Source organism: Engystomops pustulosus, chromosome 3, assembly GCF_040894005.1.
Source record: "Engystomops pustulosus chromosome 3, aEngPut4.maternal, whole genome shotgun sequence".
Taxonomy (NCBI): Eukaryota; Metazoa; Chordata; class Amphibia; order Anura; family Leptodactylidae; genus Engystomops; species Engystomops pustulosus.
The window spans coordinates 57799015-57826159 of NC_092413.1; the positions used below are offsets into that span (position 1 = coordinate 57799015).

The 27145-nt window shown below is 41.5% G+C and overlaps 1 protein-coding gene and 1 long non-coding RNA gene across 8 annotated transcripts in view; one reads left to right on the top strand and one right to left on the bottom strand.

Annotated features, from left to right (window-relative positions):
* The window catches only part of UTRN (utrophin), a 457412-nt gene that overhangs the window by 391435 nt on the left and 38832 nt on the right, over positions 1–27145 (bottom strand). For 6 of the 7 annotated variants that reach the window (XM_072140867.1, XM_072140861.1, XM_072140863.1 and 3 more), the window contains 3 exons: positions 15561–15622; positions 5543–5635; positions 1404–1481 (listed from right to left, as the gene is read on the bottom strand). In XM_072140867.1, coding sequence (XP_071996968.1) covers positions 1404–1481; positions 5543–5635; positions 15561–15622 — 233 coding nt within the window. Of the gene's footprint in view, positions 1–1403; positions 1482–5542; positions 5636–6216; positions 6272–15560; positions 15623–27145 lie in introns of those variants that run through there. The other variant, XM_072140864.1, reaches the window with a different exon arrangement.
* The window catches only part of LOC140121378 (uncharacterized), a 28277-nt gene continuing 7625 nt past the window's right edge, over positions 6494–27145 (top strand). Inside the window, exons 1-3 of the long non-coding RNA XR_011854077.1 lie at positions 6494–6541; positions 6675–6822; positions 22771–22850. This is a non-coding gene — a long non-coding RNA (uncharacterized lncRNA). The remainder of the gene's footprint in view (positions 6542–6674; positions 6823–22770; positions 22851–27145) is intronic.

The following is a 27145-nucleotide window of genomic DNA, read 5'->3' on the forward strand; positions in this document are numbered from 1 at the left end:
GGAGTTTTATTAAGGTGATATCAAAGTTCATATAACAGATGGTTAGTAGATACAGAAAAAGTCTTCTGACATAACTCACAGAACTGCATATTCGTAGAGGGTCTGTGAAAGCTAGGTGTACAGAATGGCGCTGACTCATTGTAAAAGGCTGGCATAGCCAAACTCAACTTTCCCATACATAATCCATACTTGGGAAGAGAACGGAAGGGCATAGTAGCTTCTAAGGAACTACTGTACATTCCTTGCTCATAAATATCTTGTTGTGTTCGAACTCCAACAGCACTACTTTGTGTTTGTTTTGGCCCTATGAAAATGGTAGGGGAGGAATATACCTATTCTGCCTCCCATGCTCTGTGTCATCTCTAAAAAGTTATAAGTCTTTCAGTATCCATATCGTATATTCATGCTTTCCCAATTTACCCTTCCAATGATTTAAAACATGATGGAAACATGTCTAAGAGATCCCTAGTTAAGTGAATTGGACCAGACTGTAGTGCTCAAAGAATGTCCTTTAAATATTTTTTTTTACTATTATTATGATGATTGTTATCCACACAGAATTGGGAAGAACACTCTGATCTGTGTGGGGTCCGACTGTTGAAACGGGAACAAACCCACACCGATCACGAGAATGGTCCATTTCATACTAATCGAATGAAGTGGCAGGACACCTATGCTTTTGTGTTGCTCCATGCAATATTACTTGAGCACAGGGCTCAGCTGTCTCTAGAACTCTCGTGAATGGAAGTGCTGGATATAGCTAAAGGCTGTGCTTGGTCATTTCTGACGCTCACCTACTATTGAATGGAGCAGCAGGGTGCTCCTCAGATTGTTATCCCCTAGCCTAGTGATGGTAAACCTGTTAAGACCCAGTACGCAAACTGTAGCCAAAACCCACTTATCTGTTGCAAAGTGCCAACATGGTAATATAAGAAGTAACTTATTGTTCACAATTGTGTCAACATACTGATACAGTAGAAAGAATCACATTGTTGGAATAAAAAAATAATCCAACCGTGTCCACACTTTCTCCCTCTTTCCGTAGTCCCTGGCAGCCAAGGATGTGACACTTTATAAAAGCACTTAGCGTGGCACGTCCTAGGCTTCCTCGGACTGCAGAAAGATATATTGCTTAGTGAACTCTGCGCTGGAGTGATGGCTTGGGTGCTCAGAGAGAAAGAGCTCTCAGTGCCACCTCTGGGACCCATAACATGGCTTTGCCAACACTGCCCTATCCTATGAATTAATTAATAATCACATTTTGAACATCCCCTTTAACACATTTTCCATATCTGGAGAAACTTCTATTTAGTATAAAATATAAAGCAAAAGACATGTTCTTGAAACAAGCAAAAAAATAAAATCTATACTCATAAAATTAGTAATAGTTAAGAGAAACTTACATTGTTCTGATGTAAAATTTGTAGCACCCTGTTGACATTATTTAGAGAATGAACTCTTGTAGACCCTCGTTCCTTTGGCTAAAGTTAAAAACATAAAATAAAAACCATTTCCGATTATATAGGTTATTCATTTTCTGTAGTGGAAGACCCATTTTTCTTTACAATACAAATAATACAATACAATTTTATTAATCCCAGAGAAAATGAATACATACATTATAGGACAGTTACATACATTACCATAGACAAATAAATGCATTGCCATTTTCAAATTACTATTAAGCTGCCAGGTAATGCTGTATAGGCAGCTGCTATCACTGTGCTATCTTTTCCATTAGGGGTTCACAGCCCTTTGTTGTACTAATCATAATGGTGTCTTACACACTGGTATGTGTCCCCTAAAACAGGTTCCATTCTTTCGCAATCATCTAATGGGCTCTTTTGGAGAAAATTGTCCTTTAAAACTTTGCAAATGAACCCGGGGCTCCTTGCCTATGTCACAGAAGCCCCTTCATTGACTTTTTGGCAGGGGACGGAAGAATAGGGCTGCAACGTCAAACAGAGGTGTGCACAGTTAGCAGTGAGTGTGCCAGAAGGGCCTTTTGCAACATAGAAAGAAGCCCCTGAGGCTCATAAGCATAATTTTAAAAGATGCTTTTCTCCAAAACAGGGCTATTAGAAGATAAAGAAAGAATGTAAATTAATGTAAGCATCTCGCACTACTTTAGGACCTGCCCGTGTACAGGGCCACATCTACCATGAGGCGGGGTGAAGTCCCCTCCTCAGGCAGCAAAATGCGGACCCTTGTAAAGAGCAGCAAATCGCGCCGGTATTTTGGACTCGCCAAACACTGGCAAGTCCGTACTACCTGAATGATCATTTACATTACATTACGTAATTGATAAGCAGAGCAGTACAGCACAGCACGCCCGAGTGCAACGCTCTGCAGGACACAGGCCTCACACGTGATAATGCCATCACACTCCCTAGCCTGGGTCACTACACACAACACGGCTGCTGGAGGGAGAAGAGGATGAGAAGCTGCTGGGGAGCGCTGGGGCTGGAGGTAAGTACCAGGTTTATTTTTTTTATGGGTGTCAGCTGTATATATTAGTACTGGGGGGCTGGCTGCGCGCCCTGAGGGGGGGGGGAACAGGCTGCGCGCCCTGAGGGGGGGGGGAACAGGCTGCGCGCCCTGAGGGGGGGGGAACAGGCTGCGCGCCCTGAGGGGGGGGGGAACAGGCTGCGCGCCCTGAGGGGGGGGGGACAGGCTGCGCGCCCTGAGGGGGGGGGGGACAGGCTGCGCACCCTGAGGGGGGGGGGAAAGGCTGCGCACCCTGAGGGGGGGGGGACAGGCTGCGCGCCCTGAGGGGGGGGGGACAGGCTGCGCGCCCTGAGGGGGGGGGGCAGGTTGCATGCCCTGAGGGGGGGGGGACAGGCTGCGCGCCCTGAGGGGGGGGGGACAGGCTGCGCGCCCTGAGGGGGGGGGGGGACAGGCTGCGCGCCCTGAGGGGGGGGGGACAGGCTGCGCGCCCTGAGGGGGGGGGATAGGCTGCGCGCCCTGAGGGGGGGGGGGACAGGCTGCGCATCCTGAGGGGGGGGGGGACAGGCTGCGCATACTCAGGGAGCAGTTTGAAAGGGTTTTCCTCATACAAGCTGAACCACCTGAAGGAAACCAACCCTCAGATTATGACATAACAAACCAATACAACATGCTGGGAACAGTGACTCAAGGGAATGTCTATATTTTTCATTTGTATTTATCCAGTTGAAAAACTAACTTTTACAAAATATGTAAATGAGGTACCAGTCCCCTTCACAGACATGCCCCTTGGAGCACTGATATCACTCCTCCGAAGATTCGCCCAGTCAGTGATGTCATACTCTTCTCATGAATTCATAAGCATGCATTTTGGGGCTACAAATTCACATAGCAGAAATTTCGCAAGAAATGTGCATAAATTCACGAGAAGAGGAAAACTGGCTGGGGGAAGCTACGAAAGAAAAACTAGGAGTGAAATAAGCGCTTAAGGGATCAGTTATGCCATATACAGGTTTTTAAACGCTTTTCAACCAGAAGAGTACATGATAAGATACTGGTTTATTTCCTAATCTGATGGTAGATTTACTTTAATGTAGTATATATTTCTGCTTTCCCAATAGAGAAGATAGAAATGAAGTTTATATATTTGATCACCATATTTAAGAAAGGCAGAAATATTCACCATGAAAAAGTCAGGGTGTTCCAAAGAAAGACTAAGACACATTTACTAATGTACCGGAATTATAAAGCCATGCTGGAATCAAAGGAAAACATATTTCTCTTTGATGACTGCCACTAAAGCCTCCAGAGAATCTTATCTCCTACCTGCCTGGGATAACGTAATCCATATTCTGATAGTGTTCCTGTAACTATAAAACTACTAGAATCTGAAGACATGTTCTTACAAGAATTCTCTGTGTAGGCAATGCTACACTTTATATTTTACCTAACATTCGTGATGCCTTTTCCGTTGATGGAAAATATGATTCCCTGGAGAAAAAAGAATAATTGATCTATTCTCATGTGGGAAAAGTTAGGAAATGACATCATGCTGACTATAAAACAAATTGAGCCAGTCTCTGCTGTCTTTTACATAGTATAATGGTAAGCTGCCCCATTACTAGGAGTTATCGGATAGCCAACATTTATTTACAACCCCCTTGACGAAGATGCGTGGTTGGCTTGGTTAAGTGTCCATGCTATTTTACCAAGTAAGGTGATCAGCTGCCAGGAACTTTTGAAGTCAAAGTTTTCACGAAAAAAAAAAAAAAAAAGAAGTTGCAAAATACAATACAATTGTACAGTTGCTGAAGGTCTGATCAAATGCAAAATCAACATATTGCAGCATCAATTCCATAATACGGGTGGCAATACTGCTCACAAATTTTACGCCTTTTGGCAGTTTATTAGGCCAGTATATTCATGAGGGATGTATACATGTGTATTATGGGGCAATGGTAGAGGAGGACAGCTCATAATTCACTTAACTGAATACTATAGTAGGAGTAAAACTATTCTTTACACAAACCATATGAATTATTTGCTCAATGTGGAAAACCCCTTCAATATATTGTCCTTGGCTTGAGTCTATGTAGAAGATTCTTTGCTGTTTGCCTGTTTGTATGATTGCCTGGCTTATAATGACACAATTCCCTATTATTATCTATCAGTAAAATTAATAGCCCTATGACTAGCTATATTGGCTGAAAAAAATAACTAGACATTCTGGCTAAAGCGTCGCTAGCGTTACTGGCTAAAGCGTCGCTAGCGTTACTGGCTAAAGCGTCGCTAGCGTTACTGGCTAAAGCGTCGCTAGCGTTACTGGCTAAAGCGTCGCTAGCGTTACTGGCTAAAGCGTCGCTAGCGTTACTGGCTAAAGCGTCGCTAGCGTTACTGGCTAAAGCGTCGCTAGCGTTACCGGCTAAAGCGTCGCTAGCGATACTGGCTAAAGCGTCCTTAGCGATACTGGCTAAAGCGTCCTTAGCGATACTGGCTAAAGCGTCCTTAGCGATACTGGCTAAAGCGTCCTTAGCGATACTGGCTAAAGAGTCCTTAGCGATACTGGCTAAAGAGTCCTTAGCGATACTGGCTAAAGCGTCGCTAGCATTACTGGCTAAAGCGTCCTTAGCGTTGAAGCAACAGTAGAGTTACTAGTTGAAGCATCACTAGCATTACTGGCTGAAGCAACAGTAGAGTTACTAGTTGAAGCATCACTAGCGTTACTGGCTGAAGCATCACTAGCATTACTGGCTGAAGCAACAGTAGAGTTACTAGTATAAGCATCATTAGCATTACTGGCTGAAGCATCACCAGCGTTACTGGCTGAAGCATCCCTAGCCATACTGGATGGCGGTCAGCAAATTACACTATATTCACAAGCCCTTCTTGGGTATTATCCTCAGTTGTCTAGTATCAACCTGGCTGATGCAAGAGAAACTGCACCAATATAATACAAATGTATGGAAAAGAGGTGTCTAATAAAATCCAACTTTTTCATTTCCCATGTTACTATCAACATGTACAAACTTTGGCTTACAGTCAATAAACACACATTTTGGAGGAAACGTTACATAGGTTCTATAAATTATATACTGACCAAAGACGTTCCAGTGAGCCCTTCCAACAAATCCAGCAGCTTCCTTCCATCTTTAAGATCTACAAACAGGTCCTTGATTGGTACTTTGCCACTCTATATGGGATGAAAGAAAGAATAAAATAATTATGTGCTTGGTTATATGTCATTCATTTACTTTTAGAACTTAGCGCATTCATTAGGTAACTTTCATTAGGTAACTTCCCATTAGAACACATTGTTCAATTGGACCAATAAAGTTAGATAAGTGGGGATATATCCAATCCACAATTGGCTGTTTAAAGTGTTTAGGATTTTCTTCTCCCTCCTATTCACTGTTTGCAAGGCACAGTGCTGCACATTTAGTAGTGGCGATGTCTAGTATTACAACTCCGTACCATTCTCATTCAGAAGATGGAAATAGCAGGCACAGGGGCTAGTAAAAGTATAAAGCTGTTGAGTAAGACAATGAAGTGTTCTTCAAGCAGATGATCTATGGGGGTTTTAAAGTCTAGGTCCCACTAATTGAATACTGATTGACCTAGCCTTCCATTAAAGGGGTATTCCGGGAATATGAACGTCTGACACAAAAACCCATGATGAAATAAATAAATGAATACAACATTACTCAATGTCATTAGTCACAAAACGGAGCTTAAATAGTTTGATTTTATGATTTACAAAATGTATGGCCTCACTAAAGTAGGTGGAGTTATCACTAAGATGGCTGACACTGGAAAATACAAGTTCCATGATCCTTTGGTTCTCAGTAACTCCTCCTACCACTTATGCTCTGCTCCCAGTGATGATGTAACAGGCTTTCTTGCTCTGTTACCATAGTAATGATGTGTAACTGCCATCACCACAACACTGTCCATACTGGATAGCCTGCAACCAACCAACTACAGCCAAACATAGTGGTGATCACATGACCTGCCCAGGCAGGTGCAGGACATGTGATGTGGGCATGTGACCGGCGGCCATCTTCTGTCCTGCAACGGACCGCAGTCACACATCACTATGGTTTGTGACTGTATTGCTGCTGTAATCTGTATTTTCTATCTCACACATGTGTGCATAAGCACAGTCTTCACTGCTCGTTGTGCTTATATGAAACAAGGAGGAGTCTTCACCTTGGCTTCACTTCTCATTGCAGGCATCTAACATCTAACCCACTGCATGAAGAACTTGCGTGTAAAATGGTCCCTGAGACAGTGAGACAGTGAAGGTGAAGACTCAACTGCTCATTGCATATGTCTGGAGCAGGGAGAAGACCCTCTTATAAGACAGACTTTATCAGTAAGGTGACCAAGTCTCTAGAAAGGAGGGGGTGTGGAGGGAGAGAACCGAAGTGTTCCTGAGGATCCATGACTCGGACAGCTCTGTCAACTGTCCCCATGATTTGGGAGAATGAGCAAGGCATTTTCAAACTTTGTTTTTGGGTGAATGTCTCTGAGAACTATTTTAAGAAAGAAAGGATAGGTTCTGTGTAGTTAAATAAAAGAACCTGTCATAAATTAATGATATTTTTTACACACATATATATCAATAGCTTCATAAAAAGGAAAAAAAAATCCAGAAAAGCTATGCAGCTATGCAGCACATTCTTTTCTGAGCCCTTTCCTTACCAGTTGTTTTTACTCAACATGAATAGTATATCAAAACTATCCACTGTTTCCATGCTTACAGAGAACTATTTCAAGACTTTGAAACCACTTATAATCCCAGGCTTGGAAAGTTTAGACTGCAGTACCCAGGAACTGGAAATAAAATTAAGCGGTCTTCAGTTATATTTTAATAAGCACATTGTTTTCTTGGAGTACTGTATATGCAACACACTAGAACACTAAGAAAAAAAATGTAATAAATGTATCTTTACTTTTGGTAGGAATAGATTAGTGTAAATGGTAAATTTTTATATCACTATAAATTACCACCACCAATACCGCCTATAAATGACACATTTATAGGTGTCACCGTTGCCCCCACGATCCAAGTCTCAGATTGCGGGCACACCCGTGCTCCTCTCAGTGGCACGGCTAACTCTGACCTGACCTCTGCATCTCTGCCGCCTGCCCTGACTCCATGCCCGTTTCTGACCTGGAGCCTGGACTCTGTTTCTGCTCTGCAACCTCGGCTGCCACCATGGCCTGGTCACACCTGTGGAACGACCTGGTGGCAACCTGCCGCAGGAAGACCATCCCGCTTTGCGGCGGGCTCTGGTAAAAACCAGATGCCACTTAGATTCCGGTCCCAGGTGTCGGCTAGTACCACCTCCCGCGGTGGTCCAGGGAGACCACAGACCGACAAACCCTGACAATAGGCAAATAACATAAACCCATAGAACCAATAGTATAATAATTAAAAAGTATTACTGTTTAACATATGTAACTACTTATATCTTTATTTCTTTATAAAATACTAGTCATAAGTATCAACATGATTAATTTAAGGCAATCTGTCAGCAGTTTTGACCATACAAAGAGCATACATGCTTTTGTGTATGTAGTTGTCAGTAACAGGTGTCAGTGAAAAGTGAAGCCAAAATCCAGCTCTGTAGATCTAGCAAGGCCTGAAGAGCTGTCTGCTCTTTGCACTGTGCTGCTCCACAGCTACTCCCTTCAGCTATTATTAGAAGCGTTACCAAGATTTTGGTTGGATTCTTACAGCAGTCATTTAGCAAAGAGGAAGGGAACAGTTCATTGCAAAGAGAAGAAAGCTCATCAGGTTGAAAGACCCACCAGAGCAATTGCAGGAGCTGAAAACCTCAATTAAAAGTTCACTTTACACAGCTCTCCAGGGCCTATATGTACTGCCTGCAGTTTAATGTGGTCAAAACTGATGCGAAATTCCCCAGAATCCCCTAAAATAACCAAGAATAGTTTAAAAATGCTGTAAAAATCGACTGAAAAAAATACCTAATTTCCTCACTTTTGCTGTTCAGGCCCCCTCCATAGCTTCATGAATTGTTCTATTTTATACTTTAAGTGTGCAAAGCTTTTTATTCTTTTAGCTATTATATTTCTCATGTTATACTTTTAAGACAAGACAATCAAGTAGTACATTGAATCTCCATGAAAATAAAAAACACATAGAAAAAGTTGCACAATAGAACATAATGGGGCAGATTTACTTACCCGGTCCTGTCGTGATCCAGCGGCGCGTTCTCCGACGAGGATTCGGGTCTTCCGGCGATTCACTAAGGTCATGAGTCCGAGGGCGCTGCTGCGCCAAGGTCCGCCGGAGTTCACCTGGTTCTTCTCGGTGCATGCGAGTACTTCATTTTGCGGCACACTTAGTTTTTTTTAATTCAGCAGTTTTTCCGATTCTGTCGGGTCTTCCATCGGCCACGCCCCCCCCCCCATTTCAGTTGCGTAAAAGCCGACGCGATTCCGCCGAAATCCGATCGCGTGCACCAAAACCCCGGCGGAATTCGGTGCAAAACGGAAAAAGTCGGGAAACCCGACGAAAGTGCGGCCGCGGAGCCCTTAGTAAATGAGCCCCAGTGGGTCACATTTCCTTACAACAGTGCAAACTATACTAAATGCAATTTGCCTGAGTAGTGTGCAGGGGGCTCCAGATTCAGGATTTCTGGTGCACATTCTTTATAAATCTGGTGCCCCCTGCACATCTCCAACAGAGTGCACCGTTTTCTTTTTGGTGCATCTTTAACATAGGGCATGTGACCCAATTCTGTTGGACTTTGCATGTTAAATCACACTCCCTTTCCTAGGTCCATTTTGTTATACTATTCAAAAGAGTCTAAAACATTTGATACATTTACAGTTTTGACTGTAAAGTTTCTGAACTCACAAAATTACAATTTTAAAAAGAAAATATACACTGTTTGGTTTTCAACTACTCGCAGAAAAAAATATATTACACAAGCTCTTAAGGGGGCGTGCCCTGTTTATGGCAGAGACAAGAAACATGTCTGATTAGCTCCTGCTGACTGGCTGGCCGATACACCTCTGTAGCCGGACAGAGCTCATTGCTCTTTACATGCTTGGCCCGCTTCGAAGACCTGCCCAGGGACATAATTTGCAGAATTCACAAATACCAGAAAGTCCTAATATTCTCCTGCTTCTCTGAACCCGTTTCTTAATGTTTTTTTTAATTTAAATACTTCTTATGCAGGAATCAAATCACCGTTGCTCTTGCTCATAAAATACTAAGCATACTTTTAGAATAGTTTATGATATCCTTAGTCATTACTAAACGATCTATAGTATTCTTTTAGTGCATTACAAAAGTAACTATGGTATAAAATATAGATGAATAGCACTTCACAGTTTACAGGCTCTGTCTTCACTGCTAGTATAGTTGACATTGTAAAGTGAAATCAGACACAGGACCATTTACAGGCTGTCTCCGATCCAGCTGGCTCTTGTACTAGAATAAATACAGGATGTTTTGAAACATTTATATGGTTCTGGCGGTTGTACAAAAATGCTTCTCTGCTAGTGTTCAGAAGGAGAACAGAGAAAATTATGGATTGTTCTAAAGGCATTCCCTCCAATCTATAATTTGTATCCAAAAAAAAAAAAAAATCTGATTTCGCAGGGGATAGGCTTCCTCTACCACCCCCTGAAATTTGACTATTGTGTAGAAATTTTCTATTTTCCTGCCTGGGCGGACCTGTTTTGTTGCTTCTGAATTGGAATTAGATCAATTCCAGAATTCAAACTATACCTATACACTGATCCACAACTAGGGACAGTAAAGAGTTGACCCCTGTGTGGCATCCATATTTTTCACATTCCCATAATCCTCTGGACAATGATGGAGCTATACAGCCCTGGAGTAGTGCTGTCTCCCCCCCCCCCTTCCCCGATTTTGTAAATACTGTTACAGGAAAGGCCATTGTCTGCCCCCCAGGATATAGCCAGCAGCGCCCTGCCTAGCTTAAAGAAAATATGTGTACTCACCTTTCCAACGCCCCCCACTGGTTCTCTTCTGTCTGAAGCTTGCTAACATCAAAGTGTGTGGCAATGGCGACACACACACACAATGACGTAAGCAAGCAGCTGACGTCATGGAGTGTGTGACACAGCGCATGGGGGCCCGAAGACTGAGCCCGAGCTTCAGAAGGCAGAAGAGGACCAGCGGGGGGCACCATGTTGTAAGGTGTGTATATATTGTATTTATGTGTGTATGCTGTCTATTTACTAAATGTGTGTATGTTATATCTATGTACAGCATATGTGTATGTGTAACACAAAAACCTGGGAAAACCTATTGACTTCAATATAAGCCTAGGGTGGGAAATGAATTGGTCACAGCCTCACCAGTATATAGCCAGCCAGCCATCTGTCCCCCAATATATAGCCAGCAGTCACTGTCCCCAGCATATAGCTAGTACGCACATTTCCCCTGTATATAGATAACATCCCCCTAGTATATAGCCAGCCTCTGCCCCCTAGTATATGGCCAGTAGCCCATGTCCCCCAGTATATAATTAGCAGCCCCCTAGTATATAGCCAGCACCCCTAGTATAGAATAGAATAATATTAACTTTACTATGGGGCGGCACTGTGGCAGAGTGAGTAGCACTTCTGCCTTGCAGCACTGGGGTCCTGGGTTCGAATCCCACCCAGGTCAACATCTGCAAAGAGTTTGTATGTTCTCTCCGTGTTTGCGTGGGTTTCCTCCGGGTACTCCGGTTTCCTCCCACACTTCAAAACATACTGTTAGGTTGTTTAGATTGTGAGCCCCATGGGGACAGGGATTTGATATGCTTGTGCAGCGCTGCGTAATCTGTGTGCGCTATATAAATAAAGAATTATTATTATTAGGGCAAAATATTGCTGTCATTATAAAACCACTATATAGCCAGCCCCCGGCCCTGAGTAAAAACAGCAGCCCCTTGCTGTATCAGCAGCATATAGTATACAGCCAGCGCCTGCCCCCCCAGTATACAGCCAGCGCCTGCCCCCCCCCAGTATACAGCCAGCGCCTTCCCCCCCTCAGTATATAGCCAGCGCCTGCACCCCCCAGTATATAGCCAGCGCCTGCACCCCCCAGTATATAGCCAGCGCCTGCACCCCCCAGTATATAGCCAGCGCCTGCACCCCCCAGTATATAGCCAGCGCCTGCCCCCCCAGTATATAGCCAGCGCCTCCCCCTCCCAGTATACAGCCAGCGCCTGCCCCCCCCAGTATACAGCCAACGCCTGCCCCCCCAGTATACAGCCAGCGCCTTCCCCCCCTCAGTATACAGCCAGCGCCTTCCCCCCCTCAGTATATAGCCAGCGCCTGCACCCCCCAGTATATAGCCAGCGCCTGCACCCCCCAGTATATAGCCAGCGCCTCCCCCCCCCCAGTATATAGCCAGCGCCTCCCCCTCCCAGTATATAGCCAGCGCCTCCCCCTCCCAGTATATAGCCAGCGCCTCCCCCTCCCAGTATATAGCCAGCGCCTCCCCCTCCCAGTATATAGCCAGCGCCTGCACCCCCCAGTATATAGCCAGCACCTGCACCACCCAGTATATAGCCAGCGCCTCCCCCTCCCAGTATATAGCCAGCGCCTGCCCCCCCAGTATATAGCCAGCGCCTCCCCCTCCCAGTATATAGCCAGCGCCTGCCCCCCCAGTATATAGCCAGCGCCTGCCCCCCCAGTATATAGCCAGCACCAGCCCCCCCCCCAGTATATAGCCAGCACCAGCCCCCCCCAGTATATAGCCAGCACCAGCCCCCCCCCCCCAGTATATAGCCAGCACCTGCCCCCTTGCATATAGCCAGGAGCCCCCAGTCAAGCCTTAAAAAAAAAAAAAAAAAAAAAAAACTGTACTCATCTTTCCGACGCCCCCCCCCCCGCAGGTAATCTGAACCCTGCGTGCTGCCATCGCATATACTATGAGGTCAGCCGCTTGCTGACAACCTAGTGTGTGACGATGGCGGCGCACACACTGATCTTGGCAAGTGGCTGACATCATGGTGTGTGTGCAACGCAGCCTGCTGAGACCTGAAGACGGAGCCGATGGTTCAGAAGACAGAAGAGGACAGGCGGGGGCATTGGAAAGGTGAGTACAGAGTGTTTTTTTTTTCAAGTATAAGCCGAGTTAGGGGTTTTCAGCACATTTTTTGTGCTGAAAAACTTGGCTTATACTCAAGAATATATACAGTATATTATGTAAGGGGGTTATTTATAATTGGTTTTGCTGGTGTAAAATATATTTGTGGAAGTCTGGCCTTTCTTGTATAGGTTTGAATTTTTTGTCACCAGTAGCAAACAAATAGTCCCTACAGAGAGAGTCACTGAGTTATTACTCCATCCCTCTCAGATAAAGTTGCTTAGGTATTGTTGCTGGCTGTATACTACTGGGGGCTGGCTGGCTATATACTACTGGGGGGAGGCTGGCTATATACTACAGAGGGCTTGCTGGCTATATACTGGAGACTGTGGCCAATGCATTTACCACCCTGGGCTTATACTCGAGTCAATAGGTTTTCCCAGTTTTCGGTAGTAAAATTAGGGGTCTCGGCTTATATTCGGGTCGGCTTATACTTGAGTATATACGGAATATTATAATTGGTTTTGGAAGAGTGTCATTATTTAGAAAAAATGTCAGTATTTATTGATCAAGTCGGTGGTTTTATTTTTTTGACTTGTCTAATAAATTTAGTGGAGATGATATAACAAAATAAAATAACAGAATATGGAAACCTAATGTACCCATTGTAAAGGGCAGTGTCAAGGGATAAGATCCAACCCCCCCCCCCCCTCACCACCACCTCCCTAAATTCCTAATGACAGATCTGGACTCGAGCACCATAATTTTAAAAAGCTGTGTAGTACAAAGTATTTAACAAGGAAACTCAAAACTAAATTACAGTGATAACATTAGGTTGTCAATTATAATAAGACCTAAACAGTTACAACAAAAATGCTAAATTATTGTAATGAACTACCATTGTTAACAACAAACAACAGACTATTCAATTTAAATAAAGTTATGTACCTTTGGAGATCCATATAGAAATGTGCTAGTTTAGGTATGACATTCATGTGCCAAAGAGAACTAATGTTGCAAACAATGACTAGTGTACAAGACTCTGCCCAAACAATTCTGTCTAATCTTCTTAGTAGGTGTAAGGCTCCATGTACATCCAGTGTACATGACTATAAAGGCCAACAAGGACTAAAGCATACATGACACGGTCAGGAAAATGCTTGGTCAATAGACATCCATTCAGCAACCTACTCCCATTTTATCTCAGATATTTACCCAAACCTAGATAAAACCTTCCTTTTCAGTTTTCACCTCCTGAGACACCTTCACTACTTTAGGTCTATATGTAGCCAGACTCTATAGTTAATCATCACCATATAGTATCACAGTAAATACGTCTGAAAGCTGAAATCAGTAATGGCCTTTGATCACATCAAACAGTTTGTAAATGTCAAATGTCATGGCTGTTTGGGATTTCATGCAGGAAAATAACCATTCCTTAGTTTCAAATAGACATACGGAATATGCATTAAAAAAAATGCAACAACCAAGTTAAATGTACAATTACAGGCGGTCCCCTACTTAAGGACACCCGACTTACAGACAACTCATAGTTACAGACAGGCCCCTCTGACCTCTGGTGACCTTTCTGGATGCTTTACTATAGTCCCAGACTGTAATGATCAGCTATAAGGTGTCTGTAATGAAGCTTTATTGATAATCCTTGGTCCCATTACAGCAAAAAATGTTTAAACTCCAATTGTCACTGGGGCCCAAATTTTTTTTGTCTGGATCTACAATTATAAAATATACAGTTTCGACTTACATACAAATTCAACTTAAGAACAAACCTCCAGACCCTATCTTGTACGTAACCCGGGGACTGCCTGTACATACAAATGTTTGGACCAAGCCATGGAAAACTGTACAATGAAGCAACAGAAGTGTTTAAAGGCGGTTCTGCTGGGTGTGGGAGCAGAATACATCATGGTTCTGGCATTTTCAGGAAATTCCTGCAACAGCACAATGATTTTCAATCAACTGCTCCTCGCTTCTTGTGCATTTACATACATTTATTTACTGGCTAAAAGTGAGAATAATAGACTTCAATCCTTCACCAAAGTGAGAATTCAGCATTAGAGTCAGATAATGATACATTGCCCTTCTACTGGTCAAGACTTCATTCACACTTTTTTCTGTCGCATCCCTTCTGCTGTTTCCAGAATACATACAAAGAGACAACTGAGGCTAAATGTACAGAACTTTTAGAACAACAGATGCCCAGATTTATGCATCTGTGAATGATTTGCGCAACAAAAGCCACATATTCCTTTTCCAAGGAATAGGGAATAAGTGGCTTTTTAATGGGGTCTCCCCATTCCATATTGGAAAAGGGATGTTTTTTCGCTCATTCTTCTGACCACCTATCCTGAGGATCCCACTGTATACTAACCAAAAAGATACAATTGGCGAATGAAGGTAACCTTTCGTGCTGAAAATGCTGTTCAATTTGCAGGAATAGAGCAGATCATTGCTATATAGACTATTTTTAATTAAACCCCTGTGTTTTCTGAGGTTAGGGGGTCCAATGGGCCGTCCAACACAGTGATTGACAGCTTTCTACGATTTGGACCACCTACATAGCTTCTAAGTCAGGAATGATCAAAGATTTCAATAAATAAATGATAACCATAAATGAATCTGCTCAGCTCTATAACATGATTCATGCATATATGCAACAGGAGATATTTCCCTTATATACCCTCAACATACATTACAGATGTGGTGTCAAGTGATCCTAAGCTAAATGTACACCATGAAAGAAATTTCTAGGAACTAACAGTTTAGACCTGATATTGATCTAATGAGGTACACTAAAGTACACCAATATATGACCTTGAATTACATATTCCTTAAGATACAGGTCAAAATAAAGCCGTCTTACCATTGTCAGATCTTCAACTATGATGTAAAGAAGTGATCTACAATTTATGGCCCTCTTGCTAAAGCTGCCAGCATGCCCTGATAGTCTGTGCTTGGATTGGATAGAACAATGATGTAAACGGCTGAGGTATAAAGTGATGTGCCTTACCTTTGAGAAACGGGCATTTATCCATTTTGTGAATGTTTTCTTTTGTACATCATTATGTTCATCTGACAAAAAATAGAGGTACATATTAGCACGGGGTTTGTCTATGGACTGTACCATTATTAGAACTGATAAAATAAATCATGTACTAATGTTAAAGGGCATCTACTGCTAGGATGAAGGACTATATGGATATTAGCCTAAGGGGCTAATAGGTCTTAATGGAGCCTGAAGCCCCTCTGGCTCATTTTCATACAGTCCTTCATCCTGGTGGTAGATTCCCTTTATGTATAAAAACAAGCAAAGTATTCTTTAAAGTATGTAGAATAAAAACATAAAATATTTAGCGCAGATACAATTCTGAATCAGGAATAAAATATTTGGAGGTTTGGAAGGGATTTTCAGCAATTTAATGAATTTGTCTAAAAGAAAGGAATGTTTTAAAGAAAAAAACTAAAACATTTCTTCCCCATTTAATTACTCTCTTACTCCAAATTGCAGTGATGTTATGTTGTATAAGCCAGTTCTTGGCTGCGATGACCATGTAATATGTGAACATGGGCAGATTTTATTAAAGGGGTTATCCGGGTGTTAAAAATTACTTAAGGCCGGGCTGGGGCGGGCTATTTAAAAATAATAAACATGTACTTACCTCCTCCGGTGACGCCAATGTCTGTCTGATCTGTGCCCCTGTTTGTTTACAGGGGCACAGAAGCCACACACAGGGAGCTTCCGGTCCGCGATGTGGCCGGCTCCTCCCATCTGTCCCCATCTCTCAGCGTTGTAAGCGCTGGGAGATGGTGTCGGATGGGAGCTTCCGGCCGGCCAGAAGCTCCCTGTGCCCCCTTGTAATCAAACTGGCGCACAGAGGAGACGGACCGCGGACCGGGACATCAGCAGCGGCAGACGAGGTAAGTACATGTTTATTATGTTTAAATAGCCCACCCCTGCCCGGCCCTCAGTAATTTTTAACACCCGGATAACCCCTTTAATTTGAACCAGACGCATGACGGAGCGGTTCCCTGAGGATGTTTATGTGGTTTGGACCGCTCCTCACTGGCCCCTCCTAGGGGACAAAGGACTAGGATCAGCAGCTAGCTAAGCAAAGTTTGATCTAACTTATCTTAACTTTTTTGCTGAAATACCCAGTTTTACTATAAAAAACACCTTGTCAGTGTGCACTCTATTCTCTATAGGTGGCATCTATCCATCGTAGATGTTCTGGTTGGTAGATTTGCCAAATAAATATTTGGCCACCATAATAGAATATCTGCTATACCACGTTAACCCTGTTATTGTCAATGAGGTAGTGGTATATTGGCACATTTGAAGTCTGACATGAAACAGATCTATCAGTGCCATAATTTTAGTTTTTCTGTTACTCCAATGGAACAGAATAAGTAAAATTAAGACTAAATGTAAAAGCAACCTAAGAACAAAGAGAAACACATACAAGTCGTACAAGGCAATATTATGATTGGCAACTAATTCATGCTGAATGTCTTTAGGGTTAAAAAATGCAGATATTCCACCAACACATTGTACCACATATGGAAAAGGAATTTCTGCTCAGAACAAATAACTATTTGTGTTAATTAGGCATTTGTAATCCAGAGGGCAAAATTCCCTGAATTCCTTATCAGCAGATCTGCCTACAAGTACAAGAATAAATTGTAAGTAACACATTTCAACAACAATGACCTTGGTACAGCTAAAAAAATGAAAAAAAAAAAAAAATAATAATAATAATAATAATAATAATACACAGAAAAATAATTTCTTAAATTTATATAGAATTATTAACCCTAAAAGATAGACCTACAAAAGCAGAAACTAAGCAGATTTCAATCATTGAATCTACATTCTGTATGCTGAAATAAAAGTATAAAGATCACAATTGCATGTTGTCACTTATTTCTGCATGTGGAACAAATCGTGAGGAACTTAAAATCCCATAAGATAAACACAAAATGTATACTACGGTCATATGATACAGTTACAGATGTGATACAGTCACACTTTCCAACTGTATCCAGCCCTCAGTATTATGTCCCTTGCAGACAAATGTATGGAGCGGTTGGTATAGCCGCACAAATTTGCGGCTGCAATGCGACCCACATAGACATTCATGGTAATATGGACAGCACCGGTTGTCTCACCGCACCATGACCGATACGGGCAGCTGTGCCGCAATATATAGAACCTGTTGCTCGGCTTTTAATGGAGAGGGGTGATAAGTGCTCATGCCTCCTCACTCCTGCATGCATCCGTATGATCACCCGGGCCATTCATATGCAAGGAGCTTTATAGTGGAGCCATAAACAACTGATGACTTTTTGGTGCACTAAATGCACCCATTCACCAACCATAGTATTAGCATAACCAGAAAAATCAGCTGCACTAAACATACTGGAGGTGATAATAATTGGGTAGGGCCAGATTAAAAGGAAAGGCACCATGGGCGCTAGCCCCAGGGCCCCAACCAGTGATCAGGTGAAGGCGGTCTCCACCATTTCCCTCTTCTTAATTCCTGCTTTATGACCCTTTGCTGTACAGGGAGTCACAGGGAGTAATATAGAGTAAAACTTCTGTTGTTTGTCTTGAAGGTGTATGGTCTATTCAGTAATGAGGACTCATAAGCAAAGGCTGTACAGAAAGTGTCATCTAGCTCAAGGGTAGACTTCTAAAACAGGTGTTTTGGGGGAGGTTCTACAGTACCTGCTATAAAGAAGTAACTAATGACCAGGGCTGACCACATACTTTGCAGATGTATAACAAGTGGTCTTTTACAAGAGGAATGTTTATGGGAATAGACTTGTAAGATATTTTCACATTCTTCTTCTTTCCATAACAGAAGGGCCGAACTCTTTACTCATTTTACAAACATATTGTAGACACTTCACAGTACACAGCTGTATTTATAAGCTGTTTTACAGTCTAGAGTTAATGTTCTGTTTATACTGTAGCTGAGAAGAAAACAGACAAAATTATTCCATAATGAAAATTAACGAGTAGGCTCAAACTATGCGAATAAATGATCTAGATAAATGTAATAATAGCCACGATCCTCTTAATAGCCACAATCATCTTAATAAGATTGATAAAATTGGACAGTATACAGTTGTTGGTTCGGGATTGTTCCAGGAATACGTTTATTTATAGTTTTCAGCATTTATTAGTGCTGAAAAGTGGACATACTCTAAAACCAACGTCAGGAACAAATATCTGTACCAGACATTTAAAGGCCTGCTATAAAATTTAAAAGGTTCAGCATGGGGACCGGACTGATGGAATTTCATGTAATGAATTTAGTGGTGCCAACATATACACAGCAGCCTTAGAACCCATAGGATTATAATAGACTGGAGATCCCCCATTTTCATGATCCCCATTGGTGGCATCCCCAGCAATCAGACAATGACCACTCTGTTGGGGCCCTGATTAAAATAGAATCACTCTATTCACAATATAATGTATTATATGACAGTAAAGAAAACATTGTCTCAGCATTAGGGTACAAGACACAGAACATCACAAGACAAATACAAGTTATTAAGACAAATGTTTCAATAAATATGAGGCAGTTGGCATCCACCCCAAAGAATTATGACTATGTTTGAAGCAACACGGTAGGATCTTCACAATCTTTATTCAAGCTATGTTTCTATGTCCTCTATTTTCCAGATCATTGACTTTGGTTATAGTAACCACAGAAGCACTTCTCTAACTAGATCCCCATGATTGTGTATTGCTTGTAAAATAACAGATCTCCGATAGTTATTAAGCTATAAAAAAATGGGGAAAAAACAAAACAGCACAATAAAAAAAAAATGGATAGGGTCGTATCCTTAAGGCAGCACTCCCAATAAAGTGATGAATTTATTTCACCTCCTGCAATGTTTCAGCTTCAGGCAGCCTTTTTCAAGCTTTTTCACTTTATTGGAAGTCCTGCCTTCTTTTTTGGATTACGGTATATTAAGCCATTCCATTATGGACCACAGGCTTAGGCAACAGAGGCTGAAGTACACGTTGGGGTGAACAAACTTCAGTAGGTTCCAATTGTTACCTCATGGGTATATGCATTATTGTGTATGTCGTTGTTCAAAAGCTTATGGGATTAGTAACCAATGCACATTTTAATCCAACACATATACACGAAATAAGACTGTATATGAGAAAAGCAGCAATTGGGTAACAGTCTTATTGAGCACTATTCATAAATAGTAAATGATTTGCCAAGTTGAATACCTTCCAGTGGTCCGGTTGGGAGGCTGTGACCAATGCATTTCCCACCCTCGGCTCATACTCGAGTCAATAGGTTTTCCCAGTTTTTGGTGGTAATATTAGGGGTCTCGGCTTATATATACGGTACTTTACTGCAATGATCAACTGTAAGGCGTCTGCGATGAAGCCTAAGTGTTAATCCTTGTTCGCATGTCAACCCAAGATTTTTAAAATCGAATTGTAACAGGTCCCAAAAAATAGTTTGTCTGGAGTTATACTTACTAAATATACCTGTTCCTGACATGCATTTTTTTTTTGACATTGTAATCCAAATTTTATTTTCCTAATAAGTTTTAACAGCTATAAGCCATGCATGTACAACCATATATACAGGTATGCAGTATCACAGTGTCATCGGGCTTTATGTGACCCATTGCAGTTCCACTTCCCTGTCAGCCCTGCTAGGGGCAAACGTTTTTTTTTTTTTGCTGTACACTGATCCATATATGAAGAGGTAGTAGAGGAAATTAAAAAAAAGCAAACTCTCAATGAAAAGAACATCTATTGCTCATTGCAAGAAGTAGGCCATGGCCTTGGGAGGACAGACACGGGTGGACAAGACAAAGGACAGAAGAGAGAAGGGGCGGGGTTAGGAAACATCATGAGTGCTCCAGTAAGAGTCTCATGGAGCACTTGAAATTTGTCTACTGTACCCCAGAGAGTGGCTGTTAGGTGTTCCATTGCTCTACTTTCATACAATTTAACCCCTTTTCTTAAAGGGGTTATCCGGGTATAAAAATTTACTTAGGGCCGAGATGAGGTGGGCTATTTAAACAGAATAAACGTGTACTTACCTTGTCCGGCGCTGCTGATGGCCCGGACCGCTGTCAGTCTTATCTGTGCACCGGTTTGTTTACAAGGGCGCACAGGGAGCTTCCTGCAGGCCAGAAGCTCCCATCCGACACCATCTCACAACGCTTACAACGCTGAGAGATAGGGACGGATGGGAGGAGCAGGCCACATCGCCGGCCGAAAGCTCCACGTGCACGGCTTCTGTGCCCCTGTAAACAAACAGGGGCACGGATCAAACAGACCGCGGTGTGGAACATCAGCGGCGCCGGAGGAGGTAAGTACAGGTTTATTATTTTTAAAAAGTCTGCCCCAGCCCAGCCATAAGTAACTTTTTATACCCGGATAACTCCTTTAAGAACCTCCTTGGTAACCAGGAGACTGCCTGTATTTACAAACTGCCCATTTTTATCTACACCATTTCTATTTCATGAAATGTGAACATATCCTCTAATACATAGCAAATCATAAAATTAGTGAAGGATTGAACATAAATCAACAGTATAGTAGTTGTAAAGACTTGTGGAATGTACCACGGTAAAGAATTCAGATTATATGAAGAAATATAGTGATGTATGACACTGCCTCAAACATTATACCAATAAGTGAAGAATTTCAGGTATCCCAGATAATAAGTCTCTGAGCAAACATTCAGGAGCAGTGAAATGTACAAGGAAAATCCATGCATGACAACAATGGCTATATATATATTGGTTTAAACATTTTTTCATACATTTCATACATCAGACTGAATAGGTAGGACCCAGTTCCGAACATTGGATTGATAAAAATTGCGTCCCTCCATAGGTGCATTAACAAATAATGGGCAATAACTAAAAGAAGCTATCAACATATACACAGAAAAAAAGCGAAGGGGCAGATAGGGAAATAGAGAAAGGGAGAACGGGGGGGGGGGGTGGATTGGAAAGAAGAGAAGGAGCATATTTCTTCCCCTGTCATCTTCTTTCATGGTTAAGTTGAAAACTTCAATACACATAAAATGTCATCAATGGTGTCACTTGCTAATAGGCCCCATCACAAGGTCTGTGCCCCCGACTATAATGCATGGTTTATAGCGCTTGTGACACCTAATGGGCCCCCTAAACCTCTTGGGCCAATTACGACCACACCCTCTGCACCCACTCAACTTTCACCCCTGACTGTCATCAAGTCAAACTGGTAGGTTAAACTTCACCACGAAGTTCTGAAAATTGCTGATTAAAGTAAAAAAAAAATTATAAGAAGAAAAAGGTGAATGTAAAAGTGCTTTGCCTATAGAGGAAGAGAATTCAGTTGAAAACTTTTACGTTTTTCACAGTGCTGGCTGCTACAAAGTTGCAAAAAAAAAAAAAAAAAAAAAAAGATTTTTTTTTCTATGATGGTCGTCGTACAAAATTAATTAAGGCGTGGAAGTTGGTTACAGTGTAGCAAGCATAGCCTGCTGCATGAGCAAAGGGGATGTTTATTTTCCACAAGTAAATTCGATCCCTTGGCTCCAGTACAGAGATTTCCCATTAGGAAAGCCAAGATTGGTCATCTGTGCTTGAAAAACAAGAATTGTCCAATCAGATAAGAAACTCTCACATTTTCATGCCTATTTCTTTCCAAGTGAGTCACTGTTTCTAAATGCTCACAGCTTTAAAAAGGAAAAGACAACCTAAGTTACAGCAGAAAAAGTAAAAGGGAATCACTGCTTTAGATGGATATTTAAGCAAGAGAGAACAATGCTATGCTCAGAAAGGAAACTGTTCTGCAGAAACTTAAATGACAACATAAAGTGTATTCTGTAGTCTGATTCTGAAAGCATTATTTCTAAAATAAAAATTGTATTATGTCTATACTTTACGCAGATTTCTTTAAAGGAAACCAACCACCTAAAAAACATATAAAAACCTATTAAAACTCAACTCCACTTCAGTTCACCTGGATCGCGGCGCTGTACGTAGTTAATCTTGACACCCCAATGCGTAATTAGCAGCCCGAAAACCTTGGCCCCACGCTGCGTGCTGCTAAGTATGCTAAAATATGTTTTTTAGGTGGTTGGTTTCCTTTATTTTTAAGTTTTTGTGTAAAACCCATATTTCCCTTTTGCATAGTTGTAACGGTATTTAGCATATATCACTGTTATTTTATTTTGTAGATTTTGAAATATCTTCTAGAGAAAGAATGAAAAGTGTTAAAAATGAATTCTCCCTAAAATATCAGATCACTGGGAAACAGGTAAGGCATTTCTGGGAAGATTCTAAAGCATTCTTCATAATACGGCCCTAAAATGGAAGACTCCTTTTAAAACTTGCCTGTTCCACTATAAAAAATTGCATTTGGAAATGAGTTATTTTTTTTGCCTGAGATGAGTCAGGCTGAGAGGCTGTAGATGGAGCATCAGGTGAGACACCTCTGTTTTGAGCTCCAAATTAACTACGAACATGCTTCTGTTGTGCTTTTTACACTGAGATTCTCCTCTATAAAGTTACCAGAGATATTGACCGTTAAATAGTTTGGAATCAGATCTTTAGTTGCAGTTTCCATTCCCTCTATGTCTTTCATAGAGAACCACAATTCTGATGGGGTTTAAAACCTGAGATTCTCATGAGAATCTATAAAATTTCACAAAATGCATGGTTCTAGGTGCCATATATCAGGCAAATTAGACTCTCTTTAGATATTGGGATATATCTTTGACATTTTCAGCATTCAGTTTCTATTCAGAAACATTAGGTTACATAGTAAACAAGGTATTTACACACAAAAAGGTAATATAACCTCAATGTAATATGTTGTTACATGTTGATAAACATAAGGGGGAAAAAAAAAATCACTCTACTGCCTAATAGGATTACACATTCATGCCCTCATCTCACAGAACTAACTAAAGTACTTAGGAAATCAGTCAGCTAAAACAAGGTACCACGTGAGAACCTCGATTCCCAGGCAACAACTTTCAAAGAGTTATTACTGTGTATTTAATGAAAAACTGTTCATTAGACCAGTTAAAAATTAAAAACCCACTTGACATCAATACTTAGCCAAGCCCGACACGGTAATTAAAGGTAATCTAATCCAAAATACAAAGTTCTTTTAGTCAAATCGTATGGGATCATTCAACTGTTCCCAAAATCTGCCGTAGAAGAGGAGGATGAAGGGATGTTGGATTTTCACATGGACAATCCTTTGATCCACAAAGAGAAGTTTTCTGGATGGGATGAGAAAATAAACAAGCAGGTATAAAGCATCCATGAAGAGGTTAAAACAAGGCAACACTCACTATTTACCAGAAGTAGTTTACTCTATTATCAGTAGTAAAGACACAGAAGAGCCATCCAAATATTTTCTCATAGGGGCAGCATTCCATTCAGGAATATAACAGACTTATAACACCAGCATCCTATTAACCAGAGGGCACAATATTTTTTAATTAGGGCAATAAGGGCTAAAAGAAGACTGGAACCACCATGAGGCTACATTATTCTCAAGACCTTACAACATAAAACTATAAAAACGTCAGAATTATACTACATAATTATACAACCTCTGTTAATGAAAGGCAAACTCAAAGTTCATTCTTTTAAAGCGACAATGGACTTCTATAATTCTTCCGACACCTACAATTTTGTCAATTGCGTTCTGTTAAAAGAAGACAATAGTGAATGCCAAAATTACACAATCCACATTCAGACGTTGGCACTTCAAACTGAACAATGAAATACCTCATTGAACTATTCCGTACAGTGCTCTTAGGTCAAGAACTCTTTAAGCTGAAGCACACTTCTTAAAGAGGACCTTAAACACTTCCACACAGGTCTGCTTTAGCAAATAGTTATAAAAGCAGTGACCACTCTGCATTATGCCGTTTCTTTATTAAATATGTAAAACTGACAACTGAGTGTTACAATTTCCTTTACCTGAACTGACTGAATAATGTCAGTCTAAAGGGACAACCCCACAAATGTTACAAACAACTGTTTATCAATCTATTACATTGATCCTTTGCAGATAAATGATGTTAGCAGCAAATGTCTTGATCCTTATTTTTAACTACTAAAATAAAAAAAAAAGTCCTTAATAATAGATGTAAGGCTACGTGTAAGGTCCCTTACGTTTACCTGTACACAGATAGTAGCTGAAAATCTCCATATTCGCCAAACACTGGGAGGGCAGGGAACCATGTAAAGTGAACTCAAATTTTATATTGTACTGAAATGATTAAGAATCCTGACAAATGCAATTTTAAAATCAGCATTGTATAGGATAGGCAATAGGAACCTGTCATAAGCTAAAAATTACATTTATGGTAACAGTTTTAAGCGTGACCAATAAAGAGTCTTTCAGGCCAAAGAAGAAAACATGTGTACAAAAGCGTGCACATCTTACTTGTGCAAATCTTAGCAAACTCTGGTTACTTCTTTTACTACTCTTGCCATGGGGGGGGGGGGGGGCAAGAGTTAAAACATGTTCTAATAGTAACATACTAAAGGGCTGCAAAGCTTGTATGCAGGCCAGCATACGTTTGTAAGGAGGAGCGCTCTCTAGGACATTAACCTTTTACACAACAGGCAGGAAAACTTTTATCCTACGCCTACTAACCTGCAGGAATTGTGCAACGTACAGGCACAACACTATGAAGAATTAATCTGTTGCATGAAGGCCTATCATTTCTTCTTAAAGGGAACCTGTCACCAGGAGACCCCTTTTTAGCACTCCCCCAGTCCCCACAGAGCATAGTACATACACTGCCAAAGTGTTTTTGTATAAAAAAATATATCTTTATTTCTGTAAAACCTGTTATATTGTACCTTTTATTAGCATCTGCTCTGTGACTAGGCACTCGTCCCCTGGAAGTGGCTGGAAAGGAGCAGCTCCCCCCCCCACCCTTGGGAAACAGCTTCTACATGTGTCCTTTTCAAATATATGAATAACTCCCCTCACTCGGGATCGGCTGTATAGGAGCAGGGGGCGTCTTCATATATTTGAAAAGGACACATGGAGGAGTGGTTTACCAAGGGGGGGGGGGACTGCTCCTTTCCAGCCACTCCCAGGGGACGAGTGCCTAGTCACAGAGCAGATGCTAATGAAAGGTACAATATAACATATCTTTATTTCTGTAAAACCTATTTTATTAGACAAAAACACTTTGGCAGTGTATGTACTATGCTCTGTGGGGACTGGGGTCAGCTAAAAATGGGTCTCCTGGTGACAGGTTCCCTTTAAAGGACACCTGTCATCAGGTCTCTGCCACTAGTCCTGCCACCTCTTCCTGTTGGAGCAGCTCACAAGGATCCCATCCCAGCCTTTATCTAGTTATTTCATACATTATTCATTGTAAAATCATCTATTCTTTATCATGTAAATGAGGCTGGTCACATGGTCAGAGGCAGTGATGTCACCCCTGTTCCCCCTCCCCTCTCCTCCCCCTGCTCATGTCTGTGTGTAATGTATAGTAAAGCATAGTTAGTGCATCTGCTGACATGCTGCATCCTCCTAATATACAGGTGAGAGACACAGACATCAGCTACACATGAATCTGACATGTTCTGCTGTAACATGGCTGCCTGGAGCTGCTGTATCTCTCCTATATACACACACACAGGCTGCAGGGGGCGTCAGCACCAGGAAGCACATCATTATACAGCCTCACATCATTATACAGGCTGTCAGTCAAGCACTGGGGGTGTGGCTGTGCCTCCCACTCATGAATAAGGTGGACAGCTTGAATATGCTAATGCTTCATTGGACATTTCACAGGTCATTTGCATACAGCTTTAGGACCTCATTGCATAGGTGTACAGGCATGTAGAGGGACAATGAAGGGCTAGAGGCAATGCTCTCTAATGGCAGTTTATGAAAATATATTTAGTTTAGGGGGGTTATTTTGCATGACGGGTTCTCTTTAAACCGTAACAGATTTTATACATAAACAATGTGAAAGAATGCTTTCCAATCATGCAAAGAGATCTTCCACAGCTTCCTCGGGAAGATCTCATGAACTAATTTTTGGGAAGGGTACCAAGGTGATTTGGACTGTGCTGAATTAGAAAGACGCATTAAGCTACATGTAAGCAAAACTGATGCACATGATTTTCCAGAAATAAAGGAGTCAAAAAACGTTTTCCATTAATATTATAACTAACTAAAATTTGGGAAAGTAGGACACTCCTTATTACAGTATACATAGTATTTTCGAATCAATCCTGCAAGTCGTGTCTCCTGACACATTAACAGACACATAAACAGAACACAATAATACAATAATAATATAACATTTGTTATATGGCTCATCATTATCACATATCATATCCAACAATTGCTAAGCCGCCAATGACTTCAATAAAATAGCTGCTAAAAAGTATGAGCAAGTGTCACATGACTATTTGTTTGTATTGTCCCTCACACTTCCATATTCTAAACTTTCATTACTGGAAATATCCATTCATAAATGATAAACCTATAAGCAATATACTTTATATGTATTATTATAATAACTGCAGTCACTAGAGTAGATTATGTATATATGCAAT